This window comes from Phytophthora cinnamomi (genome assembly GCF_018691715.1).
Source record: "Phytophthora cinnamomi strain GKB4 chromosome Unknown Contig3, whole genome shotgun sequence".
NCBI lineage: Eukaryota > Oomycota > Peronosporomycetes > Peronosporales > Peronosporaceae > Phytophthora > Phytophthora cinnamomi.
Window position 1 is genome coordinate 65513 of NW_027150936.1, and position 23994 is coordinate 89506.

Consider the following 23994-nt stretch of genomic DNA (forward strand, 5'->3'; position numbering starts at 1 on the left):
CAACGCTAACGCCGAACAACAACACCAAACCCAAGTCTTCAACAACGCCATTGACAGCACTGAGTCGACCGCAGGCCAATCAAAAATGTGGATCAGGCACTGCTCGAGGCAACAAGACTCGACAACGCAACTACGGATAGCCTGCATTGGTGGGCCGTGTAGTGTGTGAATGATTTGGCCATCCGTTTCCTGCAACGAGCAACGGATCCTGCAGTTGCAAAACCTCCGCCTGGTGGCAAGAGGCACTAGACGGTGGTTACCTAGGGAGCACTAGGAGTAAAGCATGGTCGAGTAGCTGCAGGAGATAGCTAACTTTTAAATCACATCTGAATTTGCATTCCAGAGCTCAAGTCGACTAACAAGCAAGGCTGTCGCCGACTCAAGCTCTAGTTCAGGCTGTAAAGACACTACACACGAGCATGCAGAGCACAGTTTACATTGCCATACAAGTCGTTCATAAACTCGATCGCGCCAGATAGGGACAATCGTGTGCTCATTCGTTTCCCCTTTCGACTCGCTTCTTCATGGGGTCGTATCATATCATCGTGTTCGCGGCGCAGGAAATGCAAACAAGGAACTTCTTCGACCATGGTGCAGTAGACTCACTTTCACATCTTCATTCCAATAGTTACTTACTTTAGATACACTGTCTCGTACATCGAGACAACACACTGCACGGCACGGCACGACATCGAGTCACAACGGGGCTGCTGATGCTGACTTTTTCTCACACGGGACGTGATTCAGAACAGCTTGGTCGCCCACTCCAGCCGCCAACCAGTCTCTACTTCGCCTTCGGAGTCGCCGTAGGTGTCGCCGTAGGTGTCGCCTTCGAGGTTGCTGTCGGCGTGGGCGACGGCTTCGGAGTCACCGTCGCGTTGGCGGGCTTGGCAGGTGCAGTCGAATTCGCCGGGATTGGCGTGGCGTTCGTGGGCTTGGACGTTGAGGGCAGCGCTGTCTCGTTCGTGGGTTTAGGCGGTGCCGTCGAATTCGTTGGTAGTGCAGTTGCATTCGCGGGCTTCGGAGATGTCGTCGAGTTCGTCGGCACTGCGGTCGCATTTGCGGTCTTGGGCGGCGCGGTCGAGTTCGTCGGCACTGCTGTTGCATTCGCAGGCCTGGGAGGTGCCGTCGAGTTCGTCGAAGCCGCCATTGTATTCGCGGCCTTGGACGGCGCCGGCGTGCCGTACGGGCTTGTCGTCTTGGGGGCTACCGTAGGCGTTGCAGTCGTAGGCTTCGGGGTCGCCGCTGCTGCTGCTGCTGCACTCAGCCGGCGGGCGTCGACTGCCGCATCCGGCTCAGCTGCTTGCTTCAACTTCGTGTCCAAGGCGTCCTTGATATCGATGGACACCTCACTGCTGTCGTTGTCGTCATCGTCATCGCCGTCGGTCTCAAGAGCCAACGGAGTCGCACTTTCGTCCTCAATATCATCGGCGGTCCCGCGGAGCAGTGTCGACACGTCCTTAGCAGGCGTCGGAGCCGAGTACGTTCCGTCGACTGCTTGGGCCGACACTGATGATGTGGTCGTGGTTGTGACGAGCACTGCCACGCACACTGCGCTGGCGAGGAGGTGATGCAGGAGCTTCATGGTGCTCGGGTGCTCTTGGAGGCTCGCAGGCCGTTGAGCTCGCTTGGTGGGTGAGTTGCTAGGTACTTGGTGCTTTTCGGAATGTTCCAACTCGTGTGAGTAAGTGCTCTGGTCGCATGCACCTGTGCAGGCTGTCATCATAGGCGCGGTACTCGTGCCAACCGAAGCGAAAACCTATTTCATTTCTGATGCTCGTCTTGGGGTCCTGGGGCGGAAACACGTATCCGCTGACTTTTCTTGCCATGTGAAGGAGTGAACAAGTACACGATTGGTACAAATGGGGTGGGTGGGTGACCTGATAAGGTTTAAACGAACGAAGCAGACAGCTTCGACCGACCACCCGTTTGTTCTCGTCCTCGCTGTAAGATACCAAAGAAATGGTACCGTATCGGATACTGGCAGTGCAAGAGGTGATAATCCGTGACCCGATGGTGTCGGGCCATCTGGGTGGCTCAGATACAAAACAATGAGAAGTAGACTGAATATGCAGAAGATAGCTGCAAGCTGGATCGAGACTGCATCGTGCATGTATTGGATTTCACACCGAGTACTAGTGGATAAATTTGCCGCGGATAATTTCGCCACTGCAACTCTGCTGGCATGGTGGAGCACTAGCACGAGCATGCAGAGCACAGTTTACATTGCCATACAAGTCGTTCATAAACTCGATCGCGCCAGATAGGGACAATCGTGTGCTCATTCGTTTCCCCTTTCGACTCGCTTCTTCATGGGGTCGTATCATATCATCGTGTTCGCGGCGCAGGAAATGCAAACAAGGAACTTCTTCGACCATGGTGCAGTAGACTCACTTTCACATCTTCATTCCAATAGTTACTTACTTTAGATACACTGTCTCGTACATCGAGACAACACACTGCACTGCACGGCACGACATCGAGTCACAACGGGGCTGCTGATGCTGACTTTTTCTCACACGGGACGTGATTCAGAACAGCTTGGTCGCCCACTCCAGCCGCCAACCAGTCTCTACTTCGCCTTCGGAGTCGCCGTAGGTGTCGCCGTAGGTGTCGCCTTCGAGGTTGCTGTCGGCGTGGGCGACGGCTTCGGAGTCACCGTCGCGTTGGCGGGCTTGGCAGGTGCAGTCGAATTCGCCGGGATTGGCGTGGCGTTCGTGGGCTTGGACGTTGAGGGCAGCGCTGTCTCGTTCGTGGGTTTAGGCGGTGCCGTCGAATTCGTTGGTAGTGCAGTTGCATTCGCGGGCTTCGGAGATGTCGTCGAGTTCGTCGGCACTGCGGTCGCATTTGCGGTCTTGGGCGGCGCGGTCGAGTTCGTCGGCACTGCTGTTGCATTCGCAGGCCTGGGAGGTGCCGTCGAGTTCGTCGAAGCCGCCATTGTATTCGCGGCCTTGGACGGCGCCGGCGTGCCGTACGGGCTTGTCGTCTTGGGGGCTACCGTAGGCGTTGCAGTCGTAGGCTTCGGGGTCGCCGCTGCTGCTGCTGCTGCACTCAGCCGGCGGGCGTCGACTGCCGCATCCGGCTCAGCTGCTTGCTTCAACTTCGTGTCCAAGGCGTCCTTGACATCGATGGACACCTCACTGCTGTCGTTGTCGTCATCGTCATCGCCGTCGGTCTCAAGAGCCAACGGAGTCGCACTTTCGTCCTCAATATCATCGGCGGTCCCGCGGAGCAGTGTCGACACGTCCTTAGCAGGCGTCGGAGCCGAGTACGTTCCGTCGACTGCTTGGGCCGACACTGATGATGTGGTCGTGGTTGTGACGAGCACTGCCACGCACACTGCGCTGGCGAGGAGGTGATGCAGGAGCTTCATGGTGCTCGGGTGCTCTTGGAGGCTCGCAGGCCGTTGAGCTCGCTTGGTGGGTGAGTTGCTAGGTACTTGGTGCTTTTCGGAATGTTCCAACTCGTGTGAGTAAGTGCTCTGGTCGCATGCACCTGTGCAGGCTGTCATCATAGGCGCGGTACTCGTGCCAACCGAAGCGAAAACCTATTTCATTTCTGATGCTCGTCTTGGGGTCCTGGGGCGGAAACACGTATCCGCTGACTTTTCTTGCCATGTGAAGGAGTGAACGAGCACACGATTGGTACAAATGGGGTGGGTGGGTGACCTGATAAGGTTTAAACGAACGAAGCAGACAGCTTCGACACCCTTCCTCGATGAGAAGGGCTCCCCCCGAACGCGATCCACGTTGCGGCTCTCCAGCTATTTCGGAAGTGACTCCAAGGCCGTGGGGTCAAGGCAACTTCAACTTCCGGTGGTCCACCCGAACTCGCACTTATCCGCGTCGTTCTGGTGGTCTCGTCTCGCACTTAGCCGGGATCGTGGAGATTTTGCGGCCCTGAGCGCTTGGGGCCCCAAGTCTCAGAAGTCTACGAGGGGAACCATGGTGGTTGGTGCTACTGGTCGCCAGGCTGCGCTCGCGGGCGGGCGCCTCGTGGCGGCGCGCTCCACGTCCGCCTCGCTGGCCCGCAACTCGGCGGCGCAGATGCAGGCGCGCTCGTTCTACACGGTGTTCGAGAAGTACATGGAGGCCAAGAAGCGCTACGGCTGGCAGGGCACGCTCTGGAAGCTCTACAACCCGGGCGACGTCAAGTTCGGCCGCTTCGTGGGCGAGGACGAGAACGGCTTCAAGTACTACGAGGACCCGACGGAGGTCTACGGCCAGCACCGCTGGACCGAGTTCAAGGTGGACTCGTGGGACGAGGTGGAGGGCACGCTGCTCCCGCCGCAGTGGCACCTGTGGATGCACCACCTGACGGACTCGCTGCCCGGCGAGGGCGGCCAGGACCCGGCCAACTGGGAGAAGAAGGAGACGGTGGCCCACTCGGACGCGCCCTACGCCAACCACCTCGGCGAGCACGTGCCGTACTACCCCAACAAGACGCTCTACCGCTCGCGCGGCTACAACGTGGGCAGCCTCGCCACCGGCGTGGACGAACCCGACCAGTACTACCTGCAGCCGGGCCACCTGCGCCGCTCGCGCAAGCGCAACCCGCACTACTTCGCCGACGTCGACTACAACAACCCGGACGACTCGGACGAGAGCCGCGCCGAGTCGCTGCGTCCCGCCGACATCAACTAAAAGTGAGGGGCGAGTTGGGGGAGAATGGAGGGAGGGGTTCCACCCTGCATTCTACCTGTATACTGTACCTGCCCTACCGACGGTTGATGCATTGAAGTAAGCGAAGGAAGAATGAAACAAAGTGAAGAAAAAGGTGCGGTTGTGCACTTTGGTGCCATGACGGAAGTCGTTCGCGAGCTGGTTGTAGGTTTACAGACGTCAAATAACGCAAGCTGTCGCTTCATTAATTACGCTCGAGGCAAGTCTTCTCCAGCTCCTGTTCAGCTCCTGCCCTGCCTTGCCCTGCCTGCTTTCACTGCTCCAAAATCATTAACTAAGTAGTCCCGAGCAGGAGCCGAGGCCGCCCTCCACTTGACCACACCCACTCAGCGCTAAATACATACACGCGCGCGCTCGTCTAAATGGCAATCTCGCTGCAGCCGTCCTTGGCCTCCAGGTTGAGTGCGATGAGCGAGCCGGGGCGCTGGGCATTGGCGCTGTCGGACGAGCGGTCCGACGACATGTCGTCGCCGTAGTCGCTGTCGTCGGCGCTCGAGAGCTGCTGCAGCAGGGGCATGGACGACACGTACGCCGAGCTGCGCGCGGACGTGGCCACGCTGTCCCTGGTGGATGTGGACGAGATGGACGACTCGGACAGGAACGACGCCGTGGACATCTCGCGCGGGTCCTCCGAGCTGCGGTACGACGCGGCCATCTTCTCTCCTGTGAGGTTCGGGATGCTGTCGTACACGGAGCCTGTCCGCTTGCCGCCGACGGGCGAGTCCGGGCCCATGCTCACTTCGGACGCACGCACCTCACTGGGCGCGCGGGCCTGTGTCTTGGAGCCGGGCGCCGCGCGCGTCGGCAGCGGAGCCAGGAAGCTCTGGTTGTCTGCTGCTGTGCTGGGGCCCATGCTAATCTCCATGTTGGAGCTCTGTCTGAAGTCCGCCTGCATCACCTGCGGCGCCTTATCGTGCGCGCTCATGTCGACCTTGGGCTGTGCGTTGGTGGTCGTGGCCAGCTCGGCGTACTCGTCGGGAGCCGAGAGTTTGCGGCCGCCGGGGGCGCGCTTGGGAGTCGCCCCTCCACGTCCGCTGCCTGTAGCTCCATTGCCGATCAGGCCCGTGAGGTGGAAGGTGGTGCTGTTGTTGGACTTGGCGCCGGCTGCCTCCTCCGACTCGCGGTACTGGTACGAGTAGCTGGCCATCTTGCGGCTGCTGAACGTGGGGCTCACGCCGCCCTGCGTATTGAAGACGCTGCCGTCCGAAGAACTGGCGACGCTCGGGTTGTACTGGTTGCTGTTGGCGCTGGAGCGCGACGACGCGTAGCTCATGTCGAGCCCCTTGCTGAGCCCCAGCTGGCCGGGCGCCAGCTCGATGGACATCTCGGGCATGCCGAGCTCGTGCTCCTGCTTGAAGCCCCTGTCGGCGGGCACGGCGAGGCAGGTCGCGCCCGCGGGCGGGGACCACGCGGACTCCTGCGTCTTCTGCGACCGCTTCTTCCTCGAGCGCAGGAACAACAACGTGGCGACGACGAGCGCCAGCACGCCGACGGCGATGCCGATGGACAGCGCGGCGCCGTTGCTGCCGCCGTCGCTGCTGGTGGTGGTGGCCTCACTGCCTGTGTGGGAGCTGCCCGAGGTCTGCGCCTCGGAGGCGTCCGTGGAGGGCGTCTTGGTGGCTGTGGGAGCCTCCGTGAAGGGGGTCGAGGCGTGCGCGTTGTTCGAGGACGAGGCAGCGTTGTTCGACGCCGAGGCGGGGGCCGACGTGGACGAAGAGGCGGAGGCGGAGGAGGGCGCCGACGTCGCCGAGTCCGTCGACGAGTTGGACGTCGTGGACGTCGAGGTGGACGTGGACGTCGAGGGGGAGCTGGTGGTGGAGGTGACCGAGTTGAGCAGGCTGTTGACCAGGTCGTCCGTGGACACGGTGGCGACGGTCCTCATGGCTGCCTGCTTGGTCTTGCCTGGGCTCTAGAACGCTACGCTGCTACGTCCAGGAGGGGCGACGGAATGGCCTTCCTGCCTGCGACTGCCCTGATCGCCAATGACTCGAATGAAAGGAGTCAGCTCGGACCTCTACGGCACCGGAGCTCGTTGTGGGGAGGGCACAGTATACTATACTGGGGCCAAGTGCTTTCAGCCGTTTTAAAGTCGGTCCGCGCTGGACCGACTTTTCCCTCGGACATGCGGCACATGAGGCGCACTAACGTCAACACACGGGCGACGATGCTGGCGACGCTGGTGCACATGGTGCGTGTGCACTGCACAGTGCAGCCACCAGGCAAACCGGCCAGAGCTTCAGCACTGCTTCATTGTCGTCGCGGCCGCAGCAGTGCCGTAGTAAACACTTGCACCGCGGGCCGATCGGACACCGCGCGATCGCGCGACGAGCTTCGGCTGGCGAGAACGACAGTCGGCGGAAGTGAGTGGGAAGGAGCGCCGCGAACACACATGGCATTAGCGCCGCGGCTGGCCACACATCAGCGCCGGGATCAGCCCCGCAGTGCCCGTGACCATGGCCCCTTCGTGGACGCGCTTGACGAGCCCAGCCCAGAAACAGTCACCTCATGCGCCGATTGCGGTGCGGCGTGACGAGCTCGGGCACCAGGCAAATGGGCCGGAAGTCAATCGTCCGGACAAAGCTTTGCGCACGTGCAGCCGTAGTAGATGGGCGCTCTTCTTAGCTTCACACTGTGAAACGCTGGCGCTGTACAGTAATTGACAGCGCCAGCGTTTCTTGCCTTGGGATGCGCGGAGATCGTCGTGAGCTGAGATTCTGCTCGGTAGAGTCCTGCGCAGTGCAAAAGCGGCCCACCCACTTCAACATCGACCAGCAAGAAGATTGTTTGAGCATGTGGGTTCTCCATGGCCCCATGTGCGGGTGGCGTGGGTTACATGTACCTCCACACGTGGCCGAGCTCCATAGTTCGTGTGAGGAGCTCCAAGGCGCCAGTCTCTCACATGTACTGATGCCATCCGTAGCGTTGGAAAACAATGGCGATTATATTTAAGGTCGATAAATTGAAAAGGATGGCCACCTTCCTCTCACTCGGCACTGGCGCCGGCGCTCAGATCGCCCGGAAGTCCTTGAACTTGTTCTCGATGTCCTCCTTGAGCTCTGGGTCCACGGCGTTGCGCACGCCGATGAGCGCCTTTGCCACGGCCTCGGAGGCGCCGATCATGGGGCGCAGCACCGCCACGGGCACCGCGCGGATGACCGAGCGCACGTAGCCCTGCGAGCCCGTCTTCTTGTACTCGACGAGCGGCACCGCGACGATGGTCTTGGCGGCCACGTGCAGCTCACGCGCCAGCGAGTCGTACGCCTGACCGAAACCTTCCGCGGCGCTCGCCGGCTGCTGCGCCAGGTACTGGCGCCCGCCGATGCCTCCGCCCGCGTCCTGCGCGTTGCGGATACCACCGCCTCCCATCCGCCGCGAGTTGCGCGCAATGCGGCTGCCAGCCTGTCGGTATTTGAGCTGCTTGCGGCGCAGCGCGGACGACGAGGACACCACGTCGTCTGCGTGCTCCAGGAGCGCCTGGGTGCCCTGGGCCACCTTGGAAGCTGTGTTCAGCGTCTCGATCGTCACCGACTTCAAGAAGCTGGACGCACCCTTCTTGATACCACGCACAAGGCGCCGGTCACGACCGTAGTGCTCCATCGGCAGCAGGATCAAATCGGCCGCGCCAGCGCCAATGTTCACGAACGGGCGCAGCGGCGGCATTGACACACTTGCCACGCACTTGTGGATTTGGTGTCGCGAAATGTCCTGCACCCACGACACGAGTACATTCTCACCCAAGGCCGCCCAGCCGTCCAACCCGCTCATTTGCACACGCCGAAGTACTAACTCCATCCCCTCCAGCACGAACAGATTAATCACCTCTAGGTAGTCACCAGCACGCAGCGCCGCGTAGTCGACGTGGTTAGGCCGGTAGTCGATCTTAATCTTGCACGGCTTGATGTCGATGCTCTGGAAGAACCACGCATTCAAGCTCGCGGCTGCCTCTACGGGAGCGCTCTCCCCGATTGGTTTCATCTCCATCCCGCCTTCATGCATCGTTATCTCCACTTCATCGTCCGAGTCGTCCGGGATCGGGCCGATCTGCCGTCGTGCAGGACGCTTCTTCGGTGCCGGTGCCTCCTCGGTAGGTACGAACTGCCGTAAGAACTTCACGACCTCCTGGTCTAAATTGATGCGCAGTGGTAGCAACCGAGCCTTAAGGCGGTGCTCCTCGCACAAATTCGGCCCGGGTCGCACGGTTATTAACTGCAGCCGGACCATGGAGCTGCCACTTTCGCGCGGGTGGGTCGCCTCAGACTTCCAGTAGCACACGATCTTGCGGATCTGCGATGTCGAAATGTAGTCTAGTAGCTCTACATCGCCCAAAGCTAGCACCGTGTGAGACGCCAGAGGCTGCGCCTCGGCCTCATTGAACATGTCCAAACGCAGCTGAATTCGAGTGACCACCAACTCGAGCATTTCCTCCGTCTTCCGTCCGCTTTTCTTCAGCGAACGCTTTCGCGTGGCAGGCATGCTATCACTTGACGCAGCCCGTGTGGTTCTTGTTGCTGGGTCACGCTTCATGAAGGATGTAGTGGGTGCGCTTTTCGCACTGGTAAATAGAGATGAACCATTATCGTTTCCGAAGAGATCACCTCCATCTGAAGGAACATAATTGTCCAGCAAGGCATCCAACAATTTTTCCTTCTTGGCCGTAGCACTGTCCGACTGCTTTCCTTGCGCGCCCTCTCCATGTTGATCATCCTTTGGTGGGTGCAGCCTTACAGCTTCACTGGCATCGCGCGTCCAGTCACATCCACCGAAGAATCGCATGCAAATGTTAAAGTTGCGCAGAAGTACGTGTTGCACGACAATCGGTGCCGTCGCCTCCACTTTGCGTACCGCGTTTTCCCTCGCGATAGATCGAATAGCATCTTCGCATTCCTTTTCACCGAATGAAAGTGATGTTGCCGAACCTCCGATTGGGATTTCTACGTGGTGAGGATAAATCCGCGACGGTGGGCCAGTCATCGGCGGGCCACCGTCATCGGACCGCTGGTCATCATAAAACCACCGTGCCGTTGGCTGGTCGGGTGGAGAGACCGTCGCCACCCCAAATGATGACGAGGGAACACTCGGGTGACCGCTAGTCGAGGAAAATGACGCTTGTCGAGTTGGGATAGCTCGCGGGGACGACGATACGGAAGGATTCTGACGAAGTATCTCTCCTTGCAGTTGCCGATACACTGGTCGCCTCTGCTCGGAATCGCTGTCATCATCACCATCGTCGTCATCATCCATGTCATCGACATCGTGACCGCTGTTTGATTCCATGTCCAGCAACTGGTTAAAGCGCGACTGCAGATCGGTATCAAGAGTAAAGTCCAACTCGACTTCCTTGCCTTCATCCTCGCCAGCATCGATAATTGACATGGACATCGCATTTGGAAACACATCGTCATCATGCGCATCGCCTGTTGTTTCCGCGCCTGCTTCACTCGAAGTCAGGTGGGCCACGCTCCGGTCCTCCAAAAGGTCCATTCGGTGCGAAAATGATGACGCAGTTTCTTCTGTTTGTAGGTCGCTCAGTTCCACTTCACCAGGTTGGTTTTGCATTCCCCACCAGTTCTTAGACGCAGCCGGGAACGCCCCCATAGGAAAATGATTCGCGTCGAAGTTATCATCTTCGTCTTCGTCCTCAAAGTCGTCGTTGCTGTAGCTTACATTAACCTGGGCAGTACGAGTTGGTTCAATCGTGGTTTGCGGAGGCGATGGAACTGGTGGCTTCTCTTCAATCGGTTCGAATAAGGGGAAATCTTCGCCGGATGCTTCACTTAGGGCACCGCTTTCGCCTTCTCCAACGTCACTCCTGGTTCCACCCGGAGCAAGCCATCGTGCTACTTGCTCGTTGTAAAGCACAGCTGCTTTTTCGGGAGAAGATCCCATTCGAAGGGACCCGTTCGGTGATTCCGGTGCACCTGATGAAAACCAAGGGTCCTCTGCAGTCGTCGTATTGTGATTGCGATCTGACTCGGATTCCATTAGGAATGCTCCAGCAGATTCATCTGCCTCCCCATCAAAAGAACGCGTATCTGAGTAATAGTCCTCGATCACCAGTTCATTAATTCGAACGGGTTTAGAAGATTTCCGTCTTTCCTCTTGCTGATATCGCCGTCGTAACTCCGACGCAGAAAGTTGGTCATCATGTTCAAGTCCGTAAACCATACGGTCTTTTTCCTTTTGAATCGAATCCAACCGCGTGCGCAGCAATCGGGCCTCGGTATCGGTAGCGACAGTTTTCCCGGGGAAAATCTTCTTCCCTCCACCAAAGGCGTCCTCATCGATCTGCTCAAGGATGTTAATAAAACCTCGACCGGGCCCCCCACCAGTATCACTGTCGCCTATGGAAATCCGTTCGCTTCGAACGCTGCTCGTACTAGAGAAATCCCCTGTTCCTTGCACACTCGATTCGGAAGCAGATATCCCAATCGACCGCATACTGCTGGCGGGGCCCGGGCTCAAGTTCGTGACGACAGAAACACTGGATGGATCATTCATTCCATCCAATCCTACATAAGCAGTGGTGTCACGAGGTTCCTGTTCGATTGCAAGCTGGTCTGTCCACACCGATAGTAGCTCAATCAGTGTGTTGAAGGAATCAAAGCATGCATAAATGTTGGCCGTGCCCAAATTCAATTCCACCGACAACTCTGGCGATGCTGATGAAGCCGATGCCTTTTCTTCAAGCTGACCACGCGATGAGGATGCGACCTCGAGCGCTGTCGGTGGCACTAACACGCGCAGGAAAACATCCACGAAATCCATAGTGACAATCTGCAGAAAGCCAAACTTCTCCAAGAACGTAAGCAGCGACGGATATTCGGCGTCGAGACTTCCACCGCCACCTCGTCCTGCATACGTATCCGCAAATTGAAGCATCTTCTTTTTAGATTTTTTGGTGCTGCCACGAAGAAAGAGATCGTTGCCTAGCAGAACCTCATCGATTTCTTCGTAACCAGCCCTTGACTGCGTCAAAAAGAGCTCCAAGTCACCCATCGAAATCTTGTAGCCCTGCATTACGGCCCCCGTTACCACATTCGAGGACACACTGACCTTGCCTAGTACTAGAATTACACGTGATGTCAGCGTCAGCGGCGAGTAATCCACGATCACATCGTAGAAATTGACAAAGAGTTTCGTGAACACAGTCTTTGGAGCTGTCGCCAGCGGTACAGCATCGTAGTTGCCTCCAGCTTTAATAGTCTTGAAGAGCTCTGTACCCTCCTCGTCTGACATACTCGCCGAGTCGAGCGGGATAATCGGGATGGGATATTCCATCAGCACCATATCCAGCATTTGAAATAGCCATTTCGATCGAACGTCATACCGCAGACTGAGGTGGGAGAGGTGGAGCTCTACCTTCATTTCGCGCATCTCATTCGTCTGGTCAGCGATGTCAACACCCATGAAAAAGATCGGAGCATTCGACACGCCAAAAGGTGTCCTGTAGATGATGGGCACTACTGCGTTAGCGCGACCATCTTCTTCCAATAACGTCATATTTTGGGCTAGCACATGAACGCGTGACACCAACTGCCCCATCCACTGAGAGACTTGAAATACCTTCAGGGTCTGAAACGCAAAATGATACGTGAACAGAACATTTTCAGACTCAGGCTGCTCTGGTGTTTTTTCTTCGATCCCATACATGCCAGCCGTAGTCGTCTGAGGGGACGGCACTAAAGGCAACGAAACATAGTCACAAATACGGACAGTGCCTTCACCCAAAGTGAGGTTCAAGCTCATGTAGCTGGGCATCAATCGCTTTCGGAGCGCAGCTGCAGCGATCATCTGATTGTAGCTGTCGACGTCGATAGGATTGATCATCAAAAGTGCGTCAAAGAGCACCATCAATCGGTCTAAAGATGACTTAAATAAAACTGCGTTGGCACGGGGAAGACCAACCTCAACAGAATAGAGTGAAGCCGCTGATGCTGCGCTCTCGTACGACTCGGTGCGACCCAACGCATCCAGGTTCCAACCATTCAATCCAACCCTGCCACCGTCATTGTCTTCACCACTAACATCGTCAGGTGAGCTTCCAACCGATGCACCATCAGGACTTTGACTTGCATCTTGAGAAAGATTCTGCTTGCTCGCAACAGCATCTTTCATTTCTTCCCGTGACGGAGTTTGAAGGCGCAAGCGGAGTGTGCACACCTCTGCAGAACGCTCATCACTGCAAGCAGTAATAAGAACAGCCTTTTCCAAGCGCGAGCACCGCTGATTGCCATTTTCTGGAGTCAATAGTGACACTTCCACAGTGCCGAACGAAGCGTCAAATTCTGCCAGCCACGGTAACGAGGCCCCTTTCCTGTATTGTGGCGGCATTGGTGCACCTGCTTCAGCAGCCTCGTCGCCGTCGCCATCCGGGCGCGGGGAATACGACACCACTTTCACACCCTCTAAAGTCATCAAGAGTCTATCTTCACACAAGCCCCGCTTCGACGATGGGCCAAAGCGTATCATATCGCTATTAACCATAGGGAACCTCAATGTCACTTGCACGCACTCCGTTGCCATCTCAAATGTTTTCGCAAACTCCTTGACATCAGTACTTCTAGCTGGCATCGATGCCGCTTTTCTTTTTGATGTCGACGGATCTTCTTCCAGAAGAGCTAAAAGACGATGGGCTCTATCCAACAGGTACATATCCCATTCTACCAGAACGGGTTGAACATTTACGCGCACCCCGAGAGACGAAATTCCTGCAGGAGTTCCGTCCTCTGATTGAGGCTCGAAATCGATACGCAACTGAGCCGACAGGTTTGCTGACAGACTTACTCTACGGCCAGAGACTGGGGAGGCGTCGGCACACTTCAACACGCACGTGGAAAGCATTGCCGCTTCGTCTTCTTCAGCGTCTAATGACATGCGAGGCAACGTTTTCTCTGTAATCGTGAACTTCCCAATTGTGAAAGCAAGGAGCGAGTACTGCGAATACGCCAGACTCGAAAATATGATGTCCTTCAACGAAATTTCCAAGCGCTCGAGACCGTCAACCGACGGCAAAGGTTTTGTCGGCCTAACGGGGGCGCGAAGGAAACGGCTGTCTGTCATAGATGCTTCATCTTCTTGTTCACTCAATAACGAGTCCTCGTCCCCTTCCTCATCATCTTCATCATCATCAGGAAGATCATCGTAAAGTAAAACGCATTCGCACTCTAGCAAATGAACTTTCACCCGGGACTGCACGCGTCGTGCCGCTCGGTTTTGGGCTGCTGTTGTTGACCAGGACAACTGACTCCGGTCATCGCGCTTATTCTCAGACTCATGATCGTCAAAATCAAACCGTGCCGACGCATACATCGATTGACCCATCATACTTGAGCTATCAAGCGACACACCTGGCGCGATCGAGCTGGCGAGTCCCGTGTCACAATCGAAAAATCCGTCATCCTCATCTTCCAAATCCGACAATCCAATGCTTTCGACACTCTCCGCAGCGGATAATTTCCGACCCTTGATAAATGGGCTATTAGCGGGTGGTATATCCCCTTCAATTGAATTCTTCTGTCGCTGTGCATTTTGCAGTTCGTCTTGCGTCTGCCGATACTGCAGTAGCAGTTGCTCAATGCGTTGAAATTCTTTAAATGACAAATTCAGTGCTCCCCCGTCTCCATCAGCCTCGCCATCATCGCTCCCAGTCATCCAAGTAGGCCGGTCGTCGCAAATAGACTTAAACATCGCCGCCGAGGTGTAATGATCCTCGAAATGATGAGCGTTCAGCTTGGCAGGGTCTGTCGAGAACGCGTCAACGAGCGTCCCCAGCTCCGGGAAATACTGCGGCTGCAGCACGACCCGAATCGAGTGGAAAAACACATCTGCATCCATCGCGGGCGCCTCTAATGCCTCGTAATGGGATACTTTCACCTGGATGTAGCACTGCTTGCTCGGGTCGCTAGCCAGGAACGGATGCAGCACCATGTCGCTGTATTCCGTGCGCCGCCGCTCCGTCCACCGGTCCTCTTCGTCTTCCTCCTCGCTGCTCAAGTGCAAGTCCATACTGATGCCCCTGAACTTAATCCCCTTCTGCGAGATGCCGAACAGCGTGCTCGCCGCCATGGACTGCATGCCACCTCCCATCGTCTGCGAGCCGTACATGCCCGCCGGGTGGTCCAGACTGCTCCGCCCGTAGACGCTCTGCACCTCGGACGCCGACTCGTCCGTGAACTGCGCCCACTGCAGCTTGCACAGCAGCGCCACGTCCCGCCCGTTGTGCTGCTCGCCGGTCTCGAGGCGCAGGCAGATGTTGGACAGCGTGATCTTGATCTTGGACGTGACCTGCTCGATCCAGCTGGCCACGAAGTCGAGTCCTTCCTGCGAGATCTCGTCCACGGGCTCGGGCGCCGCGGGTTTCTTCTGGCCGGCCCTGTTCTTCTTCTCCCCCTGCTCCTGCTCTTCCCCTGCCTCTTGTGCCTTCTCCTCACCATCGGCTGCGTAGCTGGCGGGCCTGGCCGGGGCCTCGTCCCTGCCCAGCGGCACGAGGACGATCTCGATGTCGTCGATCTCCACGAGGCAGCTCTCGCTCATGATGCTGGCGTACGAGATGGCCACGCGCACGGAGCCCAGGTAGCCCTTCTTCACGCGGAAGGGCAGCCCCTGCGCCTCGCACAGCTCGGCGTTCAGCACGTCGGCGCTCAGCAGCAGGTCGCACAGCTCCAGGCGGCCCGAGCGCAGGTGCACGTCCAGCTGGTCCAGGTCCAGCTCGTCCGCCGCCAGGAAGCGCCCGATCATGCGCTTGAGCACGAACTTGTACAGCCGCTTGAGCGCCGGGTCCGTCAGCTGCTTGAGGAACTGCATGGCTCTCCTCCTGCTTCTCCTGCTTCTCCTCCTCCTTCTGCTCCTCCTTCTGCTCCTTCTGGGACGCAATATCAAGCCTTGAGCTCCGGATTAGGCCCGCGAATAGCGCTAAAACCACGGCGGAATTAGACGCAGGAGAAGCGGACCGGGCGAGCAGAGAGAGAGAGAGAGGAGAGAGACGCACCTGCCGCTGGCTCAGTGGGCGGGCGAGGAGCGAGCGCTGGCGCTGGAGCTGGAGCTGCGCGAGCGACTTGCCGTCTGCCGCCTGCCCGTTTCGGGTTGTTCTCTTTGAAGAAGAAATGCCCGAAAATGCAGAGGCGGGGTTTCGGCCAATGGGAGGATTTAACGCGCGTTTCGGCCAATGGCGGAGCGGGATCGGCTGGACGGAAAACTGAACCTTGGCCTTAGTCGCAGTGTGAGTGTAGGGCGACGTTGAAGTTGCCTGTACCTGTATGTGCGTGGAGTGGTGTTGAGCTTGAGCTTGAGCTTGAGCTGGGCTAGTGTTAGGGGAGAAGGTAAAAAATATTATCAGATCGACTTCAACTTGGAGTGAAGGTCGCTGCTAGTACGAGTTCGGGCTAATGGCCTTTGTTCTCGTGAATCACGTCGATCGAGCTCGGAATCAGCATAGAGCGCTGACATAGAGCCACGGGCGACTCTGCTGCCCGCTGGCGCAATCGCTTGTAGTAGAGCTGGCAGCCAGCATTTGGACAACAGGAAGCTGAAGGAATTCTGCGCGGTAAAGCGCTTGGTCAACGTGGGCCAGGTTGTGCGAGCGTGTTCTTCGCAGCTACAGCGCAGTGGTACCAACACTAACAGTTCTTTGAAGCGGCGACATGATCATCATTCTTCTTACGTTAAACGTGTCCTACGTAGCTCAACTCGAAGCAACCTCACAGTTTAGTCCTTCCTCCATGCTCTTCTTCTCCGATTTTACGCGCTCGCCTTCGTCTTCAGCCCCGAGCTGGCCAGGAACGTGTCCAGCGTGGCGTGGATCCCGTCGTGGAACGGCAGCTGCTTCATGCGCTGCATCCAGGCCGAGAACTTGGGGTACCCGGAGAAGTCGAAAATGCCCATGAGCTCGACCTGCACGAACTCGCAGTAGGCCGCGAAGTCTGCCAGCGTCGGGTGGTCCGACTCGGCCACGAAGTCCTTGACCAGGAACTTCTCCATGAGCCCCACGATCTTGGCGAGCAACGCCGGGGTGTCCTTGACCAGCACGGCCTCCTCGGGCGTGGCCACGTTCTGCTTGGTGTGCATGAGCGGCACCAGCACCTTGGACGTGACGAGGCGCGCGTTCGTGTGGTGCCAGTGCAGGTACTGGTTCACCTTGGCGTGCGCGCGCACGTCGGCCGGGTACAGGTCGGTCCAGCCGAACTTCTCGGCCAGATAGGGCATGATGGCGTTGCCCTCGAAGAGCGAGAAGTCCCCGTCCTGCAGCACGGGGATGAGCCCGTTCGGGTTGAGCGCCAGGAACTCGGGCGCCGAGAACGTGGGGCTGCCGAAGTCCGTGAGCACCAATTCGTGCTCCAGGTGCTTCAGCCGCATCACCCACTCGGCCGCGCGGCTCGGCTGGCTGATCAGGTTCGCGTATAGCTTGATCGTCATCGCTGCAGATAGAAAACCACCGGGGGAACAATGATCCCAAGACCGAGATATCGTCGCACGTTGAAGCCGAGATGGCTACATTTTCCGTCTAAGTACGACCATCCATCACCGGTCTCAATGATCCTGGCGCGACCCCAGGAGCTGTCCAAGCTCTGCCTGCATCTGCATCTGCACGTGCGCCGCCGCTGCCTCAGCTTCTCGCCCATGACCCAATCCTCCGCCACGCAGCTGCACTCGAACGCGTTCTGGTCGCAGCCCACGGCGGTGCCGCGCCTGGCGGTGCTGCTGCTGAACGCGGCGCACGACTCGTGGCGCGTCGCTGCGGACGGCGTGGGGCTGCACAGCTCGGAGCTCTTCTGGAACCTGTGGAGCCACGCGCAGCTCACGGTGTGCGCGGACGGCGGTGCCAACCGCCTGTACGACCGCGGCGTGGCACTCGAGGCCCAGAACCGGGTGGCGCCGCACTACATCAAGGGCGACCTGGACTCGCTGCGCGCCGACGTGCGCGACTTCTTCAGCGCGCGAGGCACGCAGGTGATCCAGGACCCGGACCAGAACAGCAACGACCTCGACAAGTGCCTGCAACTGATCCATCAACTGCAGGAGGAGCGCTGCGAGGCTGAAGGCGCCAGCGACCGCTTCTCCGTCATGATCTTCGGCGCCATGGGCGGCCGCTTCGACCAGGAGATGCAGAACGTCAACGCGCTCTTCCGGTGGCAGGACAAGTTCCAGCAGATGGTGCTGCTCTCCAGCGAGACCACGGCCAGGCTGCTGGCGCCGAATGTGCGGCATGTCATCACGCCCAACTTCCACTTCGAGACGCGGACGTGCGGGTTGATTCCTGTGGCGGGGACGTGCAAGGAGACGACGACGACGGGGCTCAAGTGGAACCTGAGCCCCGGCATGGAGACGGGCTTCGGCGGGCTCATTAGCAGCTCGAACCATGTGGACGACGCATGCGAGCAGGTGGAGGTCATTGCGTCGCACCCGCTCGTTTGGACCACGGAGCTGAAGCAGTAACTACGATAGATGTTCCAGGGCGATGCAGCTCGACCTGGCAGATCCTGGCGGCGCGCACATTCGGATTTTGCTCGAATATAAAGTACACCAAAGTATTGCTCACTAAAACAATAATGCGCGTGGATATCAAGCTTACACCTGCCACTCGTTCACATTAAAGTGCTCCATGCGAATGCGTGAAACCCCGCTGCGAGCGTGAGCATTCCGCTGGAACTCGGGACAAAGAGGTGGAGGATGGCACAACTGCTCTTACTTGCCTTGGCAGCCTAGCAAGACTGCTGCATCCCACCGTGACTTCCGTTCGGATGGTAAAGATATGGTGTGAGTGTACGTGCGCATGACCGATCGTTTTGTGGTTGTGCTTGCCCAGCCATTGGTTCGTTACGAGGAGCTGGTGGTATCCGTGGACGCCGCCTCGCTCGAGTCGCTCGAGCTGAGGTGACTTTCCAGACTCCCCGCGTCACCTGCATCCTCTCGGATGCAGGGCCTAGCATCTCACTCTCCAATTGGCCGCTTCCAGCGACACCAAGTCTTCGTTGACTCGACTCGTCCGGAGGCTGCAAGCTCTCCACGACCCAGCAGCTTCTTGCCCAATAAACTCGCTGACCAGACCACTTCCGCAGATGGAGGTCCGCTTCAAAGAGGTGTCCATATCGGTGGACATCGTGGTCAAAAACGAGAGGATACCAATACGGAATTGCCAACGCTCCCCAACGAAGTCGCTAAAGCGATCCGAGGGCTTGGCGCCACGAAGCACACGATCAAAAAGTGCATTCTCAAGAACGTCAGTGGCGTCTTCAAGCCGGGCACTATCACATTGGTGCTGGGCCAGCCTGGATCGGGCAAGTCGTCTTTCCTGAAGGTGCTCAGCGGCAGATTCCCGGTCGAGAAGAACGTGACTGTGGAGGGCGAGGTGACGTACAATGACACGTCAGCTAGCGAGATGCGTGGGCGATTGCCGCAGTTCGTGCCGTACGTAGCGTAGCGTGACAGACACTACCCTTCTCTCACGGTTAAGGAGACGCTCGAGTTTGCGCACGTCTGCTCTGGTGATAGTGTATCGGATCGAGACGTACACCACGTTGCTGGCGGGATCGACACGTTTAAGAGCACGGTTAAGCTCCACGCGGACAATGTGATTCAGCAACTTGGCCTCGACATCTGCCAGAACACCATTGTGGGCGACGCAATGACTCGTGGAGTGTCCGGCGGTGAGCGCAAGCGCGTTACCACAGGCGAGATGGCGTTTGGTAACAAGTACGTCATGATGATGGACGAGATCAGTATAGGCCTTGACAGCGCCGCCACCTTCGACATCATCTCGACGCAACGAAGAATCGCCAAGGACTTCACCAAGACAGTGGTGATTTCTCTTCTTCAGCCTTCGCCTGAGGTGTTCGCGCTGTTTGACGATGTGGTAATTCTGAACGAAGGCCACGTAATTTACCACGGCCCTCGCCAGGAGACATTGGGTACTTCGAGAGTTTGGGCTTTAAGTGTCCTCCCCACCGTGATGTAGCCGATTTCCTGCTGGATCTTGGCACTGACAAGTAGGCACAGTACGAAGCAAGCCTGGTTCCAACTAATGCCCCGCGCCCTGGCAGCGAATATACTGATAACTTCACCCGTTCAGCAATCTATCATCGCATGAAGGAGGACCCAGCCGACCCGAGCCATTTTGAAAACAGCGTGAAGTACATTGATCAAGTCTCTGAATTTCATCAAAACTTTTGGAACAGCACGATATCCGTTGTGCAGCGACAAATCAAGCTCACCAGGCGCGATATTGCATTCCTCGTTGGTCGTTCTATCATGGTGGTATTGATGGCGCTTCTGTACTCGAGTTTGTTTTACCAGTTCGACGAAACCAACGCCCAACTAGTTATGGGTGTTCTCTTCAACACGGTATTGTTCACATCGGTGTGGCAGTTGACTCAAATCCCGTCTTCATGGCTGCGCGAGAGGTACTCTACAAGCAGCGTCGAGCCAATTTCTTCCGTACGACATATTTCGTGCTATCCAATTCAGTTAGTCAATTCCCGCTGGCCATAGCTGAAACTCTTGTGTTTGGCTCGGTCGTGTATTGGATGTGCGGCTGTGCAGCGACCGTCAAGGTCTTCTTGCTCTTTGAACTGATGCTCTTCCTAGCAAACTTGACCTTTGCAGCGTGGTTCTTCTTCCTCTCGTGTGCGTCTCCCGACCTGAATATTGCCAATCCGATTTCTCTGGTCTCCATTCTGCTGTTTGTCGTCTTCGGTGGGTTTGTAATCACGAAAGACCAGATCCCGGCCTATTTGATCTGGATCTATTGGCTCAACCCCATGGCGTGGAGCGTTCGCGCGCTCGCTGTAAATCAATACACAGCACCAAGCTTCAGCACGTGCGTGTACGACGGCGTTGACTATTGCGCAAGTTACGGCATGACTATGGGCGAGTTCTCACTAACCACATTCGAGATACCGACGGGGCACTTTTGGTTGTGGTACGGCATTGTTTTCATGGCGGCTGCGTACGTCTGCTTCATGCTGCTGTCGTACATTGCGCTTGAATACCACCGCTTCGAGAGTCCCGCGAATGTGATGCTCACAGCGAAGAGACCCAATGATGACTATGGCCTTATTCAGACCCCACGGTGCTCGCCGGAAAAAGACGATATCCTGCTGTCTGTCGGTCTGTCTCCCGACAGAGAAAAACTTTTCATTCCAGTCACAGTAGCGTTCAAGGATCTCTGGTACTCCGTTCCAGACCCGACTAATCCCAAAGAAACCATTGACTTGCTCAAAAATGTCAGCGGCTACGCTTTGCCTGGCACGATAACAGCGCTCATGGGGTCGTCCGGAGCAGGCAAGACTACGCTCATGGACGTGATCGCCGGACGCAAGACAGGTGGCAAAGTCCGAGGACAAATTCTGCTAAATGGCCATCCAGCCACCGCCTTGGCCATTCAACGCGCCACGGGCTATTGCGAGCAAATGGATATTCACTCCGAGTCGGCAACGATCCGCGAGGCTCTAACGTTTTGCGCATTCCTGCGTCAGGGTGTTAATGTGCCTAGCAGCTACAAGCACGACTCGGTGAACGAATGCCTAGACCTGTTGAACCTGCACCCGATCGCTGACCAGATCATCCGCGGAAGCTCTGTCGAGCAAATGAAGCGGCTCACAATTGGTGTCGAGCTCGCAGCGCAGCCGAGTGTGTTGTTCCTGGACGAGCCCACAAGTGGCTTGGACGCAAGTTCAGCGAAGCTGATCATGGAGGGTGTCCGCAAAGTGGCTGATACGGGGCGCACGGTCGTGTGCACAATTCACCAGCCCTCGTCCGAGGTTTTCAGCGTATTTGACAGTCTGCTGCTACTGAAACGCGGTGGCGAGACGGTTTTCGCTGGAGACCTGGGCAACAACGCGAGCGAAATGATCGCGTACTTTGAGTCAATTGACGGTGTGGACAAGCTCAAGGACAACTACAATCCAGCCACGTGGATGTTAGAGGTCATTGGGGCTGGTGTTGGTAACAGCAACGGTGACACGACGGACTTTGTGAGAATCTTCCAGGCTAGCAGGCATTCTGAGCTGCTGCAATCTAATCTAGACCGCGAGGGAGTGTCATATCCATCGCCTTTGATGCCTCCTCTAGAATACGGCGACAAACGCGCTGCAACGGAGTTTATCCAGGCGAAGTTTCTCCTGCAGCGATTTTTCAACATGTTCTGGCGCACGGCTTCGTACAACCTGACGCGTTTTGGTCTCATGCTGATGCTCGGGCTTATCTTCGGGATCACATACATCAGCGCGGAGTACAGTTCGTATGCGGGGATCAACTCCGGCATGGGGATGTTATTCTGCACGACGGGCTTCATTGGTTTCGTTGGATTCATCAGTGTCGTCCCCATAGCGTCTACCGATAGATTGGTGTTTTACCGTGAGCGTGCCTCACAAAGTTACAATGCGCTGTGGTACTTCGTCGGCTCGACGGTGGTGGAGGTGCCGTACGTTTTCTTCGGCACGCTGCTGTTCATGGTGCCGTTCTACCCGATGGTCGGGTTCACGGGCGTCGCGACATTTTTCGCGTACTGGTTCCACCTGTCGCTGCACGTGCTATGGCAAGCCTACTTCGGCCAGCTCATGTCATACTTGATGCCGTCCGTGGAGGTCGCGCAGGTGTGCGGAATTCTTATGCAGATGATCTTCCTGACGTTCAACGGCTTCAACCCGCCCGGGGGCTCGATCCCGCTGGGCTACGTGTGGCTGTACCGCATCACACCGCACAGGTACGCGCTCGGAATCGCAGCGTCCATCGCGTTCGGCGACTGTCCGAGCGATGGCGACGGCTCCAACATTGGCTGCCACGCCATGACGGGGCTGCCTCCTTCGCTGCCCGACAACATGATGGTGCAAGAATACCTCGAGGTCGTCTTCAACGTCAAGCACAGCGAGATCTGGGAGAACCTCAGCTTCACTGTAGGATTCATAGTGCTCTATCGACTACTGGGACTACTTGCTTTGCGGTACGTCAACCACCAGAAGCGGTAGAAACTGCTGGAAGAGTGCCATCTAGTAAAACTGTAGACGAATAGGACAGCTAGTCAGTTGTTGCACTTGGATAAATTATGCGTCTATTTCTGACTAGTTTATGGTCATTCACTCACTACACAGTTGACAAGCATGTCGTTCCTGGAGCACGAGTGCAGCGTGTCGCTGGCGGCGGCGCTGGCCTTCCTGGACGAGTCCCTGGACGCGGCGGAAGCGCCCCAGCCGCTGCCCCAGACGTTATCCTCCCCTGCGGCCGTATTGCCGTCTCCATCGACCGTGATTCCTGACCCGGAGTTGCTCCTGGAGGCGCTAGAAGAGGACGAGAACACTTTCGCGCCGCCAACACAAACTGCTCTTACAAACGGTACACCATCGCAACTGCTGGTAGAGAGCAATACTTTGTCTGTCCAAGAGACCACGATCGTGCCCGTGGCCAGCTCCAAGACGCAGCCCAAGAACTCGCGCAAGAAGAAGAAGCTCAACTATGACCCCAACAAGGCGCGCAACGAACGGCGCTTCGAGCTCGCGTGTCTGAGGAAGGAGGCGAAGGATCTGCAGCTGACGCTTGAACAGTTGCAGAGCATGCAGGACAGCGATGAACGCTCTACAAGTGTAAAACGACCTAGGCAGCTTGTGCCTCGGGCCCGCGCCAGCAGCGGCATGTCAGCCGTGTGGGAGCAGATCTGCGCCCACCAGTTGGAGAGAAGGCTGAGGGTCGAGAGAGAGAATATCCACCTCAAAATGATGTACAAAAGCCAGGTTCAAGTGGCAAAAAGCATCGAGAAGCTGCTGCAAAAGAGGCTGGCACTGCAGGACTCGACGTACTCGGAGGTCAGCAAGCACACGAGTCGGATAGAGGTGCCGCAGGGCTACAACACCGAAGCGGACCAGAAGATCTTTGAGGAGCTTTCAACTGGAGTGGAGGTTTCGTACCAAGAGGTGGAATCGGTGTTCGATGAGCATGACCCCGGACGGACCCAACTCCCGACGAAGGAGCCGCTGCTGCGTGACAGCGTGAATGGCAAGTACATGGAGCTGTTCGACAACAAGATCATGCCGTTTGATATGAGGTCGACTGGCGATGCGTGGTGGAGGCGGTGGCATAACTACAAGGGCCACTGCGCACACGAGAATGGACCTAACAATACCATCGTGGAGAAGTTTGGGCTGGAGATGAAAGATGTCAAGACGCGGACGACAGCGACGTTCTACGTGCAGCAAATATTGCGGCGGCATGTGGAAGAAGGTCGGGTTGTTATCGTGTGGCACGCGCACATCAAGCCGCTCGAATTCGAGAAGAAGGCTGCCAACGGTGTTCATTACTTAGAGAAGGGTTATGTGCTGATGAAACC

General features: G+C 57.2%; 7 protein-coding genes across 8 annotated transcripts; 3 read left to right on the forward strand and 4 right to left on the reverse strand.

The window, feature by feature from the left end:
- Nucleotides 1-784: 784 nt before the first annotated feature.
- On the reverse strand, nt 785-1399 carry IUM83_09063 (uncharacterized protein; the record flags this gene model as incomplete). Its single annotated transcript, XM_067933479.1, has 1 exon — nt 785-1399. One exon carries the CDS (start codon nt 1397-1399, stop codon nt 785-787), a length of 615 nt encoding a protein of 204 aa, XP_067799823.1.
- Nucleotides 1400-3944: 2545 nt separating this feature from the next.
- On the forward strand, nt 3945-4643 carry IUM83_09064 (putative NADH ubiquinone oxidoreductase subunit; the record flags this gene model as incomplete). The annotated part of the gene is made up of 1 exon (XM_067933480.1): nt 3945-4643. The coding sequence occupies one exon, from the start codon at nt 3945-3947 to the stop codon at nt 4641-4643; it is 699 nt and encodes a 232-aa protein (XP_067799800.1).
- A 397-nt stretch (nt 4644-5040) lies between these two features.
- Nucleotides 5041-6564, reverse strand: IUM83_09065 (putative carbohydrate-binding protein; the record flags this gene model as incomplete). The annotated part of the gene is made up of 1 exon (XM_067933481.1): nt 5041-6564. The coding sequence occupies one exon, from the start codon at nt 6562-6564 to the stop codon at nt 5041-5043; it is 1524 nt and encodes a 507-aa protein (XP_067799938.1).
- Nucleotides 6565-7688: 1124 nt separating this feature from the next.
- Nucleotides 7689-15485, reverse strand: IUM83_09066 (Autophagy-related protein 2; the record flags this gene model as incomplete). Of its 2 annotated transcripts, XM_067933483.1 has the most annotated exons (2): nt 7689-12361; nt 14030-15485. In XM_067933483.1, 2 exons carry the CDS (start codon nt 15483-15485, stop codon nt 7689-7691), a joined length of 6129 nt encoding a protein of 2042 aa, XP_067799821.1. The 2 variants fall into 2 exon arrangements, with proteins under 2 accessions (XP_067799821.1, XP_067799822.1); XM_067933482.1 differs by lacking the exon at nt 14030-15485 and having other exon boundaries at nt 7689-9155.
- A 933-nt stretch (nt 15486-16418) lies between these two features.
- Nucleotides 16419-17093, reverse strand: IUM83_09067 (Glutathione S-transferase T1; the record flags this gene model as incomplete). The annotated part of the gene is made up of 1 exon (XM_067933484.1): nt 16419-17093. The coding sequence occupies one exon, from the start codon at nt 17091-17093 to the stop codon at nt 16419-16421; it is 675 nt and encodes a 224-aa protein (XP_067799820.1).
- A 204-nt stretch (nt 17094-17297) lies between these two features.
- IUM83_09068 (thiamine pyrophosphokinase) lies at nt 17298-17931 on the forward strand (the record flags this gene model as incomplete). The annotated part of the gene is made up of 2 exons (XM_067933485.1): nt 17298-17818; nt 17913-17931. The coding sequence occupies 2 exons, from the start codon at nt 17298-17300 to the stop codon at nt 17929-17931; spliced, it is 540 nt and encodes a 179-aa protein (XP_067799827.1).
- Nucleotides 17932-22774: 4843 nt separating this feature from the next.
- Nucleotides 22775-23258, forward strand: IUM83_09069 (M96 mating-specific protein family; the record flags this gene model as incomplete). The annotated part of the gene is made up of 2 exons (XM_067933486.1): nt 22775-23169; nt 23231-23258. The coding sequence occupies 2 exons, from the start codon at nt 22775-22777 to the stop codon at nt 23256-23258; spliced, it is 423 nt and encodes a 140-aa protein (XP_067799826.1).
- Nucleotides 23259-23994: the final 736 nt, after the last annotated feature.